Source organism: Salvelinus fontinalis, unplaced genomic scaffold, assembly GCF_029448725.1.
Source record: "Salvelinus fontinalis isolate EN_2023a unplaced genomic scaffold, ASM2944872v1 scaffold_0648, whole genome shotgun sequence".
Lineage (NCBI taxonomy): Eukaryota > Metazoa > Chordata > Actinopteri > Salmoniformes > Salmonidae > Salvelinus > Salvelinus fontinalis.
Window position 1 is genome coordinate 20441 of NW_026600857.1, and position 18879 is coordinate 39319.

The 18879-nt window shown below is 44.2% G+C and overlaps 1 protein-coding gene across 1 annotated transcript; it reads left to right on the plus strand.

The window, feature by feature from the left end:
* Nucleotides 1-10850: 10850 nt before the first annotated feature.
* On the plus strand, nucleotides 10851-18824 carry LOC129846912 (zinc finger C3HC-type protein 1-like). Its single transcript, XM_055914724.1, has 10 exons — nucleotides 10851-11028; nucleotides 15282-15384; nucleotides 15646-15796; nucleotides 15958-16041; nucleotides 16249-16376; nucleotides 16607-16755; nucleotides 17059-17323; nucleotides 17523-17738; nucleotides 18052-18267; nucleotides 18589-18824. The coding sequence occupies exons 1-10, from the start codon at nucleotides 10892-10894 to the stop codon at nucleotides 18658-18660; spliced, it is 1521 nt and encodes a 506-aa protein (XP_055770699.1). The 5' UTR covers nucleotides 10851-10891; the 3' UTR covers nucleotides 18661-18824.
* The last annotated feature ends 55 nt before the right edge of the window (nucleotides 18825-18879 follow it).

The window sequence follows — 18879 nt, forward strand, 5'->3', positions numbered from 1 at the left end:
CACAGTCCCAGACGGTGACATGATATCATTGACGTGACTTGAAAATGAGCGATAGAAAACCGATCGCGTAAATGTCACGAATCCAATTTTTTTGCGGCTGCCCATGTCGCCTATACCTAAATCCTCCACTTGCCACAACAGACTGCAAACAGAGAAGACAATACTCACATTGTACATATAACTCACCAGCCAGCATTCTACAACATACCCCAATGGTCCTTGGGGCTGGTGTTATGTCTTATTTTCTCTGTCTCCTTTCTCTCTGTCATGATGTCAGCTGAAAGTGTGTGTCTTCGGACAGTGAGGTGGAAGATGGACCCTGATGAGGCCACTGTTGTAGATAACCTGCTTATGGCCATCAGATGGTACCAGACAAACTTTGAATTGAACTCCAGCTCTTGCCAAAATAGTTTGTTTTGCTTTACACAACTGAACTGCTTCCAATTGGCTCATTCCTTCCTCTCCCCTGTAACTATTCCCCAGGTTGTTGCTGTAGATGAGAATGTGTTTTCAGTCAGCTTAACTGGTAAAATAAGAGTTTAAAAAACTGTGATCTCAAATTCTTTAGTGCAAGGGAAATTGATGGGTTCATTCTCTGCTAAAGTTTCTCCACAAATCTATGGATGGATGATGCCAGAGATATCCCTGGTCACAATTTTGGTCCTGGCAGACATAGAAGGGAAGAGTTCACTATGGAACCATTGCTCTCATCCAGGCTGTTGATGGTCACTGTGTAAGTGACCTTGACTTCAAGAAAGAGCTGGAGTTCAATTCAAAGGGTATGTAACAATACATCTGCCACGCTGATCCTCAACACTGGGGCCCCTCAGGGGTGCATGCTCAGTCCCCTCCTGTACTCCCTGTTCACCCATGACTGCGTGGCCAGGCACGACTCCAACACCATCATTAAGTTTGCAGACGACACAACAGTGGTAGGACTGATCACTGACAACGATGAGACAGTCTATAGGGAGGAGGTCAGAGACCTGGCCGAGTGGTTCCAGGATAACAACCTCTCTCTCAACATGATCAAGACAAAGGAGAGGACCGAGCACGCCCCCATTCCCATCCACGGGGCTGTAGTGGAGCAGGCTGAGAGCTTCAAGTTCCTTGGTGTCCACATCCCCAACAAACTATCATGGTCCAAGCACACCAAGACTGTCGTGAAGCGGGCACGACAAAGCCCACTCCCCCTCAGGAGAATGAAAAGATTTGTCATGGGTCCTCAGATCCTCAAAAAGTTCTACAGCTGTACCATCGAGAGCATCCTGACTGGTTGCATCACTGCCTGGTGTGGCAACTGCTCAGCCTCCGACCGCAAAGCACTACAGAGGGTAGTGCGTACGGCCCAGTACATCACTGAGCCCAAGCTTCCTGCCATCCACGACCTCTGTACCAGGCGGTGTCAGAGGAAGGCCCTAAAAATTGTCAAAGACTCCAGCCACCCTAGTCATAGATTTGTCTCTCTGCTACTGCACGGCAAGCGGGTACCGAAGCGCTAAGTCTAGGTCCAAAAGGCTTCATAACAGCTTCTACCCCCAAACCATAAGACTCCTGAATAGCTAATCAAATGGCTACCCGGACTATTTGCATTTGACTTATCTAATTTTTTCTTAACACTTATTTTTCTTAAAACTGCATTGTTGTTTAAGGGCTTGTAAGTAAGCATTTCACTGTAAGGTCTACGCCTGTTGTATTCGGCTTATGTGACAAATAAAATTTGATTTGATTTGATTTTGTCTTTCTTTACTTCTTAATGGTATATTTCACCCCTGCTGCAGTGCAAAGAGCATGGTTGATCATGTCAGAAACACTGTTTCTGTCAATAAACAATCAAATCTGTAAGGAGAATGGCCAGTTGTGCAACCTTGTCACAGGTTGTAACATCTGATGTGTGGTGATGATGCCAAAACCCTGTGTGCTGTGCACAACCAGTTGATTCCACTAGCCTTGATTTGTCTAGCTGACCCTGAAACAAGCTTAAATATACCACGGCTTTGGGCTGTATCCAGGCACTCCGCGTTGCGTCGTGCTTTAGAACATACCTTAACCGTCGTATATTGGCCATATACCACACCCTCTCGTGCCTTATTGCTTAAATATGTAACCTGAAAAAATTCACATATAAATATGAGTTATAGATCTATCATTCTACTTGAAAGCAAGTATAAGAAGCTGTAGATCTGTTCTATGTGCGCTTTTTATATACTTCCCGTTTTTAAGTTTTGTTTTTGCATAATTTTACTTTTGGTTTTGTACACCAGCTTCAAACAGCTGAAAATACAATATTTTTGGTTATGGAAAATATATTTCACAGCGGTTTAGATGGTACAATGATTCTCTACACTATACTAGCTTATTTTCTCAAATAAACTGAAATTATGCGAACAATTCGAGTTTTAACAACCAGGAAACGATTTCATTGCTAGCAATATTAGTCTATGAGTGCAACGCCCTCCTCAGGGAGTGTGCCCGGGGGCCTACCTGATCCTTCTAATGAGGCATTTTGCATCATATTGTTGTGGCCGGTGACACTTTGCTTCTCGAAAGTCTGTCATGGATATTCACCACTAAGGACTCAAACTCAATGTAAATGAATCAATCTTCATTATAACGGCCAGAGAGGTTCACAAACTCAATCCAAGCTTGATGAAATCTCTGAGGAGGGCGTTCCCTTTCAGTACTCTTATACTGCTACTCAAACAAGTCAAATAAGCATGATTGACATTATTCATTATTCATCATTAAAACGTTGGTTCCTGCACGTGACTGACTGACACCTCACAAGGCTTCTTCTCCCAAAGCTGGGACCTTGAAACTGAGATACTACTTTTGGTTCCCAGAACAATGTTCTGGGCGTACTGCCAATTGGTCTGAGGAAGAGGTCACAGTCAACTGCATGAACCAAGATAGAGGGAGAGGAGATGCTGTGTACAATTCATTGTTATCTCTTCAGACAACAACACTTTCCCTCACTTTTCCTCCTTTTAACACTCTGTGATAATTATCGTTCAATTTTAAGCTATCAAAGGCTGTTCTATTCTTCTATTAAAGTAAGCGAAATCAACACATTAAACCAAACACTTCATACCTTCAAACCCTTCACTCTGGGTTGTACAATCTAAAAAACACACACATACACAAGGGATCTGTAGACTCAGATTGTTTCCAAGCTCTTACCACAATTGGGTTGCATTGACCTGTTCTGTACGAACTTCCTGTGACATCAACTAGTCAAAATATAAAACCTGTTTTTTAGCAAATCTGCTAGGGCCTTCAAAAAGTTAATGCTGACTTATCAGCTCAGTATTCAGTACTAAAACATTGACTTGGATTTACTCCAATTCTGGACAGTGTTCCACATCATGGAAACAGATGATTGTTTTAGATGACATTACCTTCTTACTTAAATCACTGGTATATTCAAACTATCGAATTAATATTATATTAGTCCCAAGGCTCAATCCCTCTGTTCATCATCTGACCTTGTATTGAAACATTTACTCCTTCAAATTACTAAGATATTGCCTTATTAGAGTGCTGTCTGAAAGCCACTAATATTACCATTCACTTTGTTACTTTCACTCGTCTCCATATCTGTTTCCTTCAACAAGACCCTCCTTTCTTCCCAATAGGAAAGACCCTCTCAATCACTACTACTAATGCACACGGATCACTATCAACCTGTGTTCTGCTTTCACCGCCACTGTAAGGTTTAAAAACAAACAAAACAAACATGATAACTTTTTCCTTTTTGGAAGGCAGTGTTTGCATTTAAGTCTACTCTTAATATTTATTACCAATTTCTGTTGGATATTCACTTTCTGCTTCACACTCATTAAATGTCCATTATTTTGAGGTTCATATGTAATACGCCGAAATTATAAAATACATCGGCCAATTCAGAAGGGGAGCAATAAACTTTGGAGAGAGCTTCCTTTTTAAAGTAGCTATCTAGACTAGGGTTTCTTTCTGGGATCAACAGTCCACTGTCATTGAAATATTCTGTCCATATGGTTTCTGGCATCTGAGACAAAATAGACTGGGAGGCAGTGTCAGACCCCCACTCCTCCTGGGAGTGCCCTCTCCTCAATTTGCCTGCTTACTCATCGGTTTAATATATCATCTTTTGGGATATCAACGAAAACTCTATCTGGGGTACAATAAACTGTAGCATTAAGTTTAGTTAACAAGTCTCTACTTAACAAGTTACGGTTGGGTGGGTGAATACAGAAAAACATTTTCAACATTCATTGATCCTATGGAATAGGGCATAGGTTTTGTTTCACAATGTATTACTGGGGTGGAGGAAATCCCAAAAGCGTTTATAGTTTTATTGGTTAGGGGTAAGTCTTGTACCTTTACCAAAAGTGGAGGTAGTAGCACCCGTATCCACCAACAAAGAAAAACCCTGGAATGAGTAGGTGTGTCCAAACTTTTGCCTGGTACTGTATTTTGGAGAGGGCGTAACAGGTTTAGGCAAAGCTTTAATTGCCTATAATCTATCTTTGGAGAGGGCGCGACCTTCAGAAGTAATGTCATGACTCATGACCAAATATCTATCTTTGGAGAGGGAGCGACCCTCAGAAGTAATGTCAAGACTCATGACCAAATATCTATCTTTGGAGAGGGCGCGACCCTCAGAAGTAATGTCATGACTCATGACCCAAATATCTATCTTTGGAGAGGGCGCGACCCTCAGAAGTAATGTCATGACTCATGACCAAATATATATATATATATATATATATATATATATATATATATATATATATATATATATATATATATATATACACTGCTCAAAAAAATAAAGGGAACACTTAAACAACACAATGTAACTCTAAGTCAATTACACTTCTGTGAAATCAAACTGTCCACTTAGGAAGCAACACTGATTGACAATAAATTTCACATGCTGTTGTGCAAATGGAATAGACAAAAGGTGGAAATTATAGGCAATTAGCAAGACACCCCCAAAAAAGGAATGGTTCTGCAGGTGGTGACCACACACCACTTCTCAGTTCCTATGCTTCCTGGCTGATGTTTTGGTCACTTTTGAATGCTGGCGGTGCTTTCACTCTAGTGGTAGCATGAGACGGAGTCTACAACCCACACAAGTGGCTCAGGTAGTGCAGCTCATCCAGGATGGCACATCAATGCGAGCTGTGGCAAAAAGGTTTGTTGTGTCTGTCAGCGTAGTGTCCAGAGCATGGAGGCGCTACCAGGAGACAGGCCAGTACATCAGGAGACGTGGAGGAGGCCGTAGGAGGGCAACAACCCAGCAGCAGGACCGCTACCTCCGCCTTTGTGCAAGGAGGTGCACTGCCAGAGCCCTTTAAAATGACCTCCAGCAGGCCACAAATGTGCATGTGTCAGCATATGGTCTCACAAGGGGTCTGAGGATCTCATCTCGGTACCTAATGGCAGTCAGGCTACCTCTGGCGAGCACATGGAGGGCTGTGCGGCCCCACAAAGAAATGCCACCCCACACCATGACTGACCCACCGCCAAACCGGTCATGCTGGAGGATGTTGCAGGCAGCAGAACGTTCTCCACGGCGTCTCCAGACTCTGTCACGTCTGTCACATGTGCTCATGTGCTCAGTGTGAACCTGCTTTCATCTGTGAAGAGCACAGGGCGCCAGTGGCGAATTTGCCAATCTTGGTGTTCTCTGGCAAATGCCAAACGTCCTGCACGGTGTTGGGCTGTAAGCACAACCCCCACCTGTGGACGTCGGGCCCTCATATCACCCTCATGGAGTCTGTTTCTGACCGTTTGAGCAGACACATGCACATTTGTGGCCTGCTGGAGGTCATTTTGCAGGGCTCTGGCAGTGTAGCTCCTTGCACAAAGGCGGAGGTAGCGGTCTTGCTGCTGGGTTGTTGCCCTCCTACGGCCTCCTCCACGTCTCCTGATGTACTGGCCTGTCTCCTGGTAGCGCCTCCATGCTCTGGACACTACGCTGACAGACACAGCAAACCTTTTTGCCACAGCTCGCATTGATGTGCCATCCTGGATGAGCTGCACTACCTGAGCCACTTGTGTGGGTTGTAGACTCCGTCTCATGCTACCACTAGAGTGAAAGCACCGCCAGCATTCAAAAGTGACCAAAACATCAGCCAGGAAGCATAGGAACTGAGAAGTGGTGTGTGGTCACCACCTGCAGAACCATTCCTTTTTGGGGGGTGTCTTACTAATTGCCTATAATTTCCACCTTTTGTCTATTCCATTTGCACAACAGCATGTGAAATTTATTGTCAATCAGTGTTGCTTCCTAAGTGGACAGTTTGATTTCACAGAAGTGTGATTGACTTGGAGTTACATTGTGTTGTTTAAGTGTTCCCTTTATTTTTTTGAGCAGTGTATATATATATTTTTTAATTTGATCCCCTTTTCTCCCCAATTTTCGTGGTATCCAATCGCTAGTAATTACTATCTTGTCTCATCGCTACAACTCCCGTACGGGCTCGGGAGAGACGAAGGTCGAAAGCCATGCGTCCTCCGAGGCACAACCCAACCAAGCCGCACTGCTTCTTTAACACAGCGCGCCTCCAACCCGGAAGCCAGCCGCACCAATGTGTCGGAGGAAACACCGTGCACCTGGCCCCCTTGGTTAGCGCACACTGCGCCCAGCCCGCCACAGGAGTCGCTGGAGCGCGATGAGACAAGGAAATCCCTACCGGCCAAACCCTCCCTAACCCGGACGACGCTAGCCCAATTGTGCGTTGCCCCACGGACCTCCCGGTCGCGGCCGGCTGCGACAGAGCCTGGGGGCGAACCCAGAGATGCACTGCGATGCAGTGCCCTAGACCACTGCGCCACCCGGGAGGCCCCATGACCAAATATTTAATGGAGCTTCGGCATAATTGCATCTTACTGGGGGAAACTGGGGGAAACTTTATGACAATTTTCTGCCAAAAAAATCAACAATGACCGAGCGTCCTTGTGACATAATTCTTCTGATTGTGAGCAAACCAACAAACGGTCAACATACTGAACCAAAATACGCCCTCCAGGAGCAACAGAAGAAGAGAAGAGAAAAGAAAGAAAGCATTAGCTAAATGAATTACTGAACAACAACAACTACATGGAGGCCCCTGGGATAAACAGTGTTAGGCATCAGGGGTGCTCTAGCATCTACAGCATCATTTACTATTCTAAGGTCTTGCACAACACGATAATCACCAGATTGTTTCCTAACAGGGAAAATTGGTCTGTTACATGGCGAATTCGGGCAGAGAACCAGAGCGCCTCTTTCAACAAGAGCACTATGAATGGGAATGGCTACCCAGACTATTTGCATAGCCCCCCCCCCCCCCCCTTCTGCGCTGCTGCTACTCTCTGTTATTATCGATGCATAGTCACTTTAATAACTCTACCTACATGTACATATTCCCCCAATTACCTCGACTAACCGGTGCCCATTGACATTGACTATGTACCGGTACCCCCTGTATTAAGCCTCGCTATTGTTATTTTACTGCTGCTCTTTAGTTATTTGTTACTTTTATTTGTTACTTTTTTTTAGGTATTTTCTTAAAACTGCATTGTTGGTTAAGTGCTTGTAAGTAACAGTACACTGTTGTATTCGGTACATGTGACAAATAAAATTTGATTTGATTTGAATCCCTTTTGGCTTCTTTGCTGAGAGGGTACTGAGCTTTGTAAGGTTTGTGGGTGCTTTTTGGAACAACCACAACTTGCGCAGCTCCTTTCATGCGTGCAATGTCGGTCTTTGATTTAGCCCACAGTTCTTCAGGTATATCTTTTAGCCAATCATTGATCAACAGGAATTGGTTATTTTCTTGGTGTTGTCATTGCAGTAGCACAGTATGGGGAATAGAAAGTTGCTGTTGGAGCTGACCACTTTCTCTCTTCTTCCCAAGCCACCCAATCAGTTGTTTCCATCACTTTCTTCATCCGAACAGCTACATCTTTCCATTGTGTTCCAGGAGCCTTTGATAAGCTACAGTGGGGAACAGAGCTAGGGAGTTCATACAGACTCATCATAGTATCCGTCAGCAACACTCCAGCTGCTACAAAGTCTTTTCCTCTGTGTATCCCATTCATGGTTATCTCCACTTTCTCTTTTTGTTTTGACAATCTCTGTTGGTATTCAGGGTCCTCTTCACATAAGGGAACAGCAGCAGTAGAATGTAGGTGTTCAGACACTTCCCGGTTAGCATGCAATGGGGAAGCAAGGGATAGCTATCTCAGCTGTCCCTCAACATGTTGATCATTCAAGTGCCCAGCATAGTAACAATTCATCAGGCATGGGAAGATTCCATTTTCTCTCAATCCCAATGACAATCCTTCTTCAGTACAGGCAACAGATAAATTCATTTTTTATTTGAGGGGGGCAGACAGGGCATAATTCTATGTTTGATTAGCTCAAATATCAATAAAGGGGTTTTGGGTGGACAAAATTGGTCAATTTTAGCAGTTGACAGGTCTCTTCTGGTTCTTCATCATTGTTTTCTTCATTCATTTATTTTTCTGTTTCCGCCTCATCCCACGGTTGGTAGCCCCTCATCCACCTCCTCTTCCAAATGGTTTGTCCACCTGCACAACAACAGGTGGTGACGGCCACTCTCCTTAGCCTTCTCCTACTCCAAGAGTGTCTTGAGAAATGCCCTAACTTCCCACTGTTGTAGCAGCTCCAGTCTCTCCCTCCGTCAGCAGGAGCCCCTCGTCCAGGACAGTGTCTTGAGAAATGTCCTAACTTCCCACAGTTGTAGCAGCTCCAGTCTCTCCCTCTGTCAGCTCCTAATCCAACAGCTCCTCCACCTGGCACAGGCCTACCCTCGAGTGGGTTATGAGGGGGTGGGAGGCCACCATCTCCATCTGCTGGTGGAGGATTTGGTAGTGGAGGATACAAGGGGGGCCCCATGAAATGGTTGCCTTCGGAGAAAGGCCAGCCAGGCTTCTTCTCCTTCTTTCTTTTCAAGTTGGCCTCTCACAGAAATCTCCATCTGTCCATCTGGTCCAGTCTTATGTTTGGTTTCAATCCAATCAAATCAAACATTATTTGTCATGTGTGCCGAATACAACAGGTCAGCACACCCCTAACAAATGTTTTATCCATTACGCTACACGGCCCTTTTGGTTACCAGCATGGATCCTCCATCCTACTCTTACTATTTCCCTTTCCCATATTAAATCCTTTGTTGAACTCTTTAGAAAAAACATCCAGTTTATCACACCATCCCACACTCACACAACTCTCACACCGGGGCTAAGCCCCTGTTCAGTTAATTAGTCAATCACACAATACTCACATCCACATTCACTCAGTACTATTCCCAAACACATTCAGTAATCTCCCTTATCACTCCTTATGCATCTTCAACAATTATCTTGTTGTTACTTCCTATGCATACATATGTATCTTCAACGGTTCTCTTGCCGCTACTTCCTGTACATGTAAAATAGCACCTTGTGCTCAATAACACCTTGTGCTATTATCATTGATTCTCAGACCACGTAGACACTTCTCATAAATGCCTAAAGACAATTGTCAGTGGGGGTTTTCCTTCCCTCACTCTAGCCTTCTCCTAAGGCTAGTTATAGCGTTCTCTTAAGACTTTTGGGCTCCCGAGTGGCACAGCGGTCTAAGGCACTGCATCTCAGTACTAGAGGCGTCACCACAGATCCTGGTTCGATTCCAGGCTGTATCACTACTGGACGTGATTGGGAGTCCCATAGGGCGGTGCACAATTGGCCTAGCCTCGTCCGGGTTAAGGTTTGACTGGGGTAGGCTGTCATTGTAAATAAGAATTTGTTCTTAACTGACTTACCTAGTTAGAAAATAAAAAGACCATGTTACCTTTCTTCATTTTTATGTTTGGTTTTATTGTTGTATTTTTTTTTCTTCTACACATTCATTTAAATTGACTAACTGAAATCAGTTGAGTTGTCCTTCTAGGTTTCGTAGATGTTGTGTTTCCTCCCAGACGCGTCCCACAGTGGAGGTCTGTTACGGGTGGGTCCTCACCCTCTTTAAGTGAGACGGGAATTTCCCTTTATGCCTTCCCAAGAATGTGCCACCGGTGTTCCCTCTCAGACTTTCACTGAAGGATCACGTCGAGAAGATCAAACATCCTGTTCATGACGCCAGGATTGTCGTGGAAATTCACCATTAAGGACTCAAACTCAATGTAAATGAATCAATCTTAATTATAATGGCCAGAGAGGTTCACAAACTCAATCCAAGCTGAATGATGAAAACTCTGAAGAGGGTGTTCCATTTCAGTCCTCGTATACTGCTACACAAACAAGTCATATAAGCATGATTTACATTATTCATTATTTATCATTAATGTTGTTTGCTGCACATGACTGACTGACACCTCATGATGACAGACCCTTAAACTGAGATACTGATTTTGGTTCCCAAAACAATGTTGTGGGCGTACTGCCAATTGGTCTGAAGAGGAGGTCACAGTCACCTGGAGGGATGTGTACAATTCATTGCTATCTCTTCAGACAACATTTTCCCTCAAGTCCAATATCTTGAAAACTTGACATGCAAAACATTTTGGAACTGTATCAACAGTGGACTAGTGATTTTTTTTCTTCTGAAAGATACATTTTTGAGTGGATCCTCCCTTTAAGAATTTCATAATTTAACCACCAAGGCAAAGGATTTCATAAGGAAATATTTAAAACATGTATTTGATAAATAGCACTGTAACAGTATAACGACTACAGTGTATGGACTTCGACAGTAGCCTACAGCAAAGGTACATTTAGAAGAATATAATAGATTTTATATGGACTTGTAAACATTGGCCACGTGAGTTGAAATCTAAGCAGGGCATCATCCCAAGCGGAACAGATAGCGTTCCTCTTTCAGGGGGGAAGATTTAGCATCTAGCACAGACCGATCATGGCGACCCTTGGCAGTCGTGGAAATCGTCTTGACAATTCTCCTAACAGACAATTAAAATCTGTTTTAGCAACTCCAGAGAAAGTCCGTGAACTTCTTAACGCAGGTGTGTTGTCGGATGAAAACAGATCAACTGGGTAAGTTTTTGGAGAATCTACGAATGCAATTTTTTAGGAACCTAACGTTAACTAGTTAGCTAGCTAGCGTACTGTGGCTGGCTCGCCATCTAGCTAACTAGGTACCCAGTTACGGATCTAGTTTCCACATGTTTCAATACATTAGCAAGCAAGTTGCACACTTTATAGAGACAGGTTATTTTTTTCTTGATGCCTTTCTTACTCGACAGCTAATTTGTGTTGGTCTGTTTTGTTATTTACAATACTGTCTAGCCATTATAACGTTAGCTGGCTATAAAGTCTAGCCATTAGAGCTGGCTATGTTACGTAAACGGTCAATCATATATGCAATGTAAATAATAATCACAAATGATCAAGACATTTAATTGCAGTATTGTTTTCATAGTAGCTGCTGCATGCACCACTGTAGTAACATGCAATGTCTTCGAGTGTGAACTTGGTTATGTTTTTTTTAACCATATTTGATTGCTCAAATGAGTCCACATGTGTGTGCATAAATTAGGGTTTGTAACTATTCAATTACTGGAGTGGCTATGTCATAACCCTCGAAGTACCAGCATGAGGTTAAAATGGCATCCATGTTGGTCAGGGAGAAATCCAAACCAGTGTAATTGGAATGAACGGCAGTAGAGGCATAGTCCTAATTGTACTTATGCGGGAAAATAAAAGTAAGGTATGTGTTATATCAGAAATGGTGTAATTGTTCTCAACCTAAAATATTGTCACATCATTTAATAGTTTATACAGGTTTTATACCAATGTTCTGTATAAATATCCTCTAAAATATATGTAAACAGACCATCATTAATATCTAATTGTTTGTTTTCTTGGAAAGATGTGAGTGCTATTATATGATACAATATCAGTGTTTGTTGCTTTTACAACTTGTCTAAGTCCAATCATCAACTGATGTCAGCCAGTGTCTGGCTGTGGATTGACTGCATTGTTTGAATGGAATGTTGGCATATTGGCAGTTAATTAAAACAGTTTTAGAGGTATGATACTATAAATTATCTGGCTAGCTAGCTAACAAACGTACAGTGCAGATAAATGCATTATGAAAGGGATGATCAACAAGGGGCTATATTTTCTATTGAAAATAATAAAGAATGTGGAAGGTGTGTTTAGCGATGTGCCAGCAGAGTGGCATTACTTTCCAGAGAACGCATACAGCCCCGAGTTGATTATCCCTTTTAAACCATGGCTATAATTTAACACATTTGCCACTAGAAATGTGTTAAACATCCACTGAAGTAGCTAGCAAGTTTACTAGATAGCTACAGTAGTTGCCGTGGTAACCAATGTGAGAGAAATTAAGTATTTACCTGATTTGCTGAATATTAATAGTTAACAACTATATGCTTAACAAATAGTGAGAGTTATTCATGACTACTAATGCTGTGCTTCGGTAAAGGGTTGGCTCCTCTCTTACACGTTCACTCCCCTCAGCTGGTCTAGGCGTGTAGTCAAGGACTTTCTTGGCGACTACGGGATAGAGAGAACTTGAGGGACAGAATAACCTGTTAGCTTTGCTTCTGAGTAACTTGGTCACACAGCATAAGCCAAGAGTGACCACAGTTCTTGAGTCTATCCTTTTCTTTTGCTATCTTCCAAGGGCACAGCTGTGTGGAGGTATGAAGAGAACAGAGGCTAGCTTGAACTGAAAGGAGAAACGGAACTGCTGTTATCACTTGTTTGTGCGCTATGATCTCACACAACCAATACACATAGGCACAAGAAGATAACAAGGTAGCTTATGATGCCCCGGGCTGCTGCGGATGGGTGGAACCAACCATGACTAAGCAGTTTTTTGGTTTCTATATAGACCCCTTGCGTTTCTGTATTATTCGGACTCTCAACGATCACTTCCGGGTGGTTATAGACCAGCTCCATTATTGCAGAAATTCATCGATATTAAAGTATAATTGTTTGAAGAAATAACAAAGTCTCTCCTTATTGGTTAGAATTTCCACGACACCAAACAAACAGACTTGCTAGTTTAGCTAACCAAACCATCAGTCCTAGCTTGCTATTATGAAAATCAAATTCAACAATAGCAATACTGTTTTCAAGTTCACTTTTGCTTTCAAAAGCAGCTCAAACAAAACATGTAAACATGAACTATGGCCATTGAATTCTACCATACAAATATACTGTGCATTATAGGGAAATAATGCACGCTCTGGAATGCCCTTCAGGCCAATCAGAAACACGTTTTCAACAATGCTATGGTATAATTAAGCAATAAGGCCCGAGGGGGTATGGTAAACTCCGCAAAAAAAGGAGCGTCCTCTCACTGTCAACTGAGTTTATTTTCAGCAAACTTAACATGTGTACATTTTTTTTTTAAACATAACAAGATAAAACAACAGACAAACTGGACAAGTTCCACAGACATGTGACTAACAGAAATGGAATGTGTCCCTGAACAAAGGGGGGGTCAAAATCAAAAGTAATAGTCAGTATCTGGTGTGGCCACCAGATGCATTAAGTACTGCAGTGCATCTCCTCCTTATGGACTGCACCAGATTGGCCAGTTCTTGCTGTGAGATGTTACCCCGCTCTTCCACCAAGGCACCTGGAAGTGCTCGGACATTTCTGGGGGGAATGGCCCTAGCCCTCACCCTCCGATCCAACAGGTCCAAGACATGCTCAATGGGATTGAGATCCGGGCTCTTCACTGACCATGGCAGAACACTGACATTCCTGTCTTGCAGGAAATCACGCACAGAACGAGCAGTATGGCTGGTGGCATTGTCATGCTGGGGGGTCATGTTAGGATGAGCTTGCAGGAAGGGTACCACATGAGGGAGGAGGATGTCTTCCCTGTAACGCACAGCATTGAGATTGCCTTGAATGACAACAAGTTCAGTCCGATGATGCTGTGACACACCGCCCCAGACCATGACAGACCCTCCACCTCCTCAGTATAACGCTCATTCCTTCGACGATAAATGTGAATCCGACCATCACCCCTGGTGAGACAAAACGCGACTCGTCAGTGAAGAGCACTTCCAGTCCTGTCTGGTCCTGCGATGGTGGGTTTGTGCCCGTAGGCGACGTTGTTGCCAGTGATGTCTGGTGAGGACCTGCCTTACAACAGGCCTACAAGCCCTCAGTCCAGCCTATTGCACACAGTCTGAGCACTGATGGAGGGATTTTGCGTTCCTGGTGTAACTCGGGCAGTTGTTGTTGCCATCCTGTACCAGTCCCGCAGGTGTGATGTTCGGGATGTACCGATTCTGTGCAGGTGTTGTTACACGTGGTCTGCCACTACGAGGACGATCAGCTGTCCGTCCTGTCTCTCTGTAGCGCTGTCTTAGGCGTCTCATTGCAATGTATTGCCCTGGCCACATCTGCAGTCCTCATGCCTCCTTGCAGCATGCCTAAGGCACGTTAACACCGATGATCAGGGACCCTGGGCATCTTTCTTTTTCTGTTTTTCAGAGTCAGTAGAAAGGCCTCTTTAGTGTCCTACATTTTCATAACTAGGACCTTAATTGCCTACCGTCTGTAAGCTGTTAGTGTCTTAACGACCGTTCCACAAGTGCATGTTCATGAATTGTTTATGGTTCATTGAACAAGCATGGGAAACAGTGTTTAAACCTTTTACAATGAAGATCTGTGAAGTTATTTGGATATTTATGAATTATCTTTGAAAGACAGGTTCCTGAAAAAGGGACATTTCTTTTTTTGCTGAGTTTATATGGCCAATATACCACAGCTAATGTCTGTTTTTATGTACAACGATCCGCGGAGTGCTAGGACACAGCCCTTAGCCATGGTATATTGGCCATATATCACAACCCCCTGAGGGGCTTTATTGCTATTGATGAACTGTTTACCAACATAACTAGAGCAGTGAAAATAAATGTTTTGTCATTCCCATGGTATACGGTCTGATATACCACAGCTTTCAGCCAATCAGCATTCAGGGCTCGAACCACCCAGTTTATAATTTACACTATGTTATGACAGCACTGGCAAACCATGGTTGACCAAAATGGCTGACCTTTATCCATTATAAGAAGGTCCATGACCGTTCTAGTATTCTAATTCCTAATTCTATGGTTGGTACACTGTGTACATGAGATATTGCTGACTTGTGAGCGTGCGCGACACAGAATATCATACGTAACATTTTTAAAGTACCCTATACGAATTGTTGTATTTGATGAATGTTTGTTTAGCCCTATAACTATAGCTAATGCAAATTCCTTCTGTGAAATGTTTTTTCTTCTTGTGAATTTCAGTGTTCAGGGGGAGCTGGATAAGGTGGCACCGAACGGCAACAGTCAAGTTCCTTGTGAAGCGTCTAACAAAGAAGCCTTTTTCACAAGAGTGGAGTCCTACTCTATATCCTTTCCGCATCCAAGCCAGGACATTACATGTTGTACTGCCAAAGAGTTGTGTAAATAACCTTTTGAGTAGTACTGTAGTTGTCCAGCACACCCTTTGTGTTGCCTTTTACACACTAAGAACATTGCCTACATTCCCCTTTTCACATTTTCCATCAATAAATACTTTTTCACATTTATTTAATCATAATGCTCATTATGATAATTTCTAGTGTGCTGTGTAAACTTTCTGTGTAAAACGTTTCCTTAGCGGAAGCACTGTTTGAGATGGGCAGGAAAGCCTCGGACTCTCTCCCCCCTGAAGTGTGCCAGCTATGGCTGGATCAACGTGGGATGTGACATGTTGAAATGTTCAAGTTGCCAGGCTTTCCTCTGTGCATCACTACAACCAACCCTGGACTACCAGAAATGTGAGCAGAGCAACCGGTTTGACACGTCTGCTGAACTTTCAACCATTATTGCAAAAGCCTTTGTTTTTTAAAATTAAAACACAGAATGTTGTCATTAATTTGTAGCTAAATACTTTTAGCGGTTGGATCAATGTTTGCCTCTACTTCTTTCCTCTCCGTAGATGATTCCCGGATAGCAGAGATAACTAGACAACTACAGACACAGCATGAGAAGTTTTGTCCATGGCCAGACTTTCCATGCCCAGGTAATGCACAACTTTAATTAATTAATCCTCTTGTTGATTGGAGGTGGGTACATTTGTCTGTGTTCATTAGGCAACAAAAGGAAGAAAATGTATGGATGTACTGAAACAGGGAGGGACTACCTGGACTTGTCCAATAAGAAACAGTCATTTTTTATTTATGTTGTGTGCCTTACTGAACATGACCGTGATGTTGTATTGCCGTTTTAGACCGGTTCTGGCTTGTCCCGGCGAACGAGCCATCAGTGCTGCTCAGTGCTTTCCTGGAGCGCTTTCACACCACCTGTCTCCTGGAGCAGCAGCTACCTGCCATGAAGCCAGAACAGCTTAAAACCATGGTGAGGGAGGGGAGCCATGTTCCTACACAACAATGAATCCCCTATAGAAAGACGGGCTCTGTCCAGATACTAACCCCCTCTGCTAGCCCCTTCTGCTAGCGGAGGTCTATCTATGAACCCTTGGTTTGGGAATGCAGTTTAGCTGTTTCCCACATGGCTTCTTGCACTACGATCCATTATCCTTTGCAAAAAGAGAATCTCACCCATCTCACCACTTTGTTTCCCTGCAGTCTTTGACGGAGGATGTGATCAGCGTTCTACTGCAGTTGATTGAGGAGGAACAGAAGAAGCAGGGCAGGTCCCCTCTGAAGTCCACCTCTGAGGCCCTGGCTGTCCAGGTGGCTGCCTGCATCGTGGCCCTCTGTGGCTGGACTGGAAGGTTAGATATGAGAACAAGTCTGCCATTCTCCTTTTTATTGACCAAAAAATGGGGAGGCGAAACATTGTAACATTAGAAAAATACCAGGTCACTCTTACCAGATTGTGGCACTTTATTGAAAGCCTTTATTGAATTGGCATTGAATTGGCATCTCCATGTAGGAAAGTTAAAAACATTTGATTGTCTTTAAATTTGGGAAAGCAAAAAGCAGCTTAGCATATTAACTCAACTCTTTTTTCCCCCTCTGTATTCATGTTCTATTAATAGGTTTGTTTCCACCTTCTCCTCTTGCTGTTTTTGCAGCTCCGCTCTGCACACCATGAGCCTACCCCTCCTCACCTGCTCCTTCTGCATGCGCAAAGTGGGTCTGTGGAACTTCCACCAGATGGAGGGAACAGGAAAAGAGGTAGAGGGAGACGCCCCAAAGTCCCCCACCACCCCGACGTCATCTACACCCCTGCCTGCACCCGAGGCCCAGGGGGACAGGAAGACTCCCACCTCGCCCTCGCCTTCTACTCCCTACCGAAGGGGGCTGCGGAGCCAGGACAAGACCAGAGGCTCAGAGCAGGTAGGTCTCAGGCAAGACAGGCCACTTTAACTGGGTGAATAGGTTACGGTGGAACTTGGATGAGTTGGAAGTTCTAGCAAACCCGTTTCTCCAGTTTCTCATTTCTTTGTAGCTTTCAGAATGTTGTAACATGGACTCTCACACCTCTAGTCATGGATCTGTTTGTTAAAGTTGTTCTCTGTTGATTGTGTCTTGGCAGTCTGTGGGCAGTCTGTCCCCCATGGTGGTCCGCACCCGCAGCAGGGACTCTCCCAGCCCCAGCGAGGAGCAGCCCAGCCCTCTGCCCAGGGGGAAGAGGCCCATGACCGGGGGCCGAGGCCAGGGGGAGGGGACAGGGAGCGAGGGGACTGCTTCGGGGGGCTCCAGTCCCCAACGCAACCCCAAACGCATGTGCCTCTCCTCAGCCAGTAGCCCTGTAAGTCTTTACTCTCTGTGATCACACCAGGTGTGTCTGGATTGTCCAGACCTGGGATATGTGTGTGTGTACTCTGTAGCAGATATAATACAGACAAATCTATCATCTATTTTAACACCACCCTTACCTATAAATGTCTGCCTTGTTCTAACTGATCTTGTTCACTGGGTGCATGGGGGAGGGGGATGCACTTCAAGGTGAAGTTAAGCTACTAAACTGACCCATGAGCAGCATCTAACTTCACCCTACTCCGGTGCATGCCACAGCATATGCTACAGTCGCCTATTGACTTTCTCCATTCTCTTGTTTTCAGGAGGGCCCCCTGCATAGGAGTGTGTTTGACCCACTAGCCCAGCACAGAGACTGGTGCCCCTGGGTGAATGTAGGCAAGGAGAACACCCAGCCCACTGGTGGTGTACCCCTGCTGGGTCAAGAGGGAGAGCACCAGCAGGGCTGGAAGGCCGCACTCACTCTCCTCCTCCCCATGAAGAAGTGCTTCAGCCCAAACAAGGCAGCCAGTCCCCTACAGGTGAGAATCAAAACCTGGATGTGGTAAAATGGTGGTCCTGTGTCTCACTTGGTTGAGCATGGCTCTAACAATTCCCGCATTGTGGGTTTGATTCCTGCTGGGACCACCCATACGAAAATGTATGCTCTCAATGATGTAAGTCACTCTGGATAAAAGCGTCTGCAAAAACGGCATACTATTATGACAATATGAAGGGTTGACATAGCTATGTTCTACAATGGAGCAATGTCTATTGCATTGTTACAGTTTCAGCATTTGGTCATACCTCTGCTATATGAGCAAGCTTCCATTTCTAACACTTCTGTTCCCTCTTTCCTCCAGGGTCCACATGACAAGTCTAAAAGAGTGTTTGCTATATTCCGTCAGTGGCAGGTATCTTCCCCATCTCAGTAAGGTCTTTCTCTCTCCACCCCAGAGACAGGGTCATCGTGACATTCTCCATTGATATTCTTCCCTGTGGTATGCTGTACTGTACTAGTTGCACTGACAGTGGTTTCATATCCGTGTATTTCTCCCATCCGTTAAGTCTGGTTTACAATCGTGGGGGGGGGGGGGGGGGGGGTGGTATGAATTGAAGTATAGATGAGGATGGTTTTGCCAATGAACTTTGGA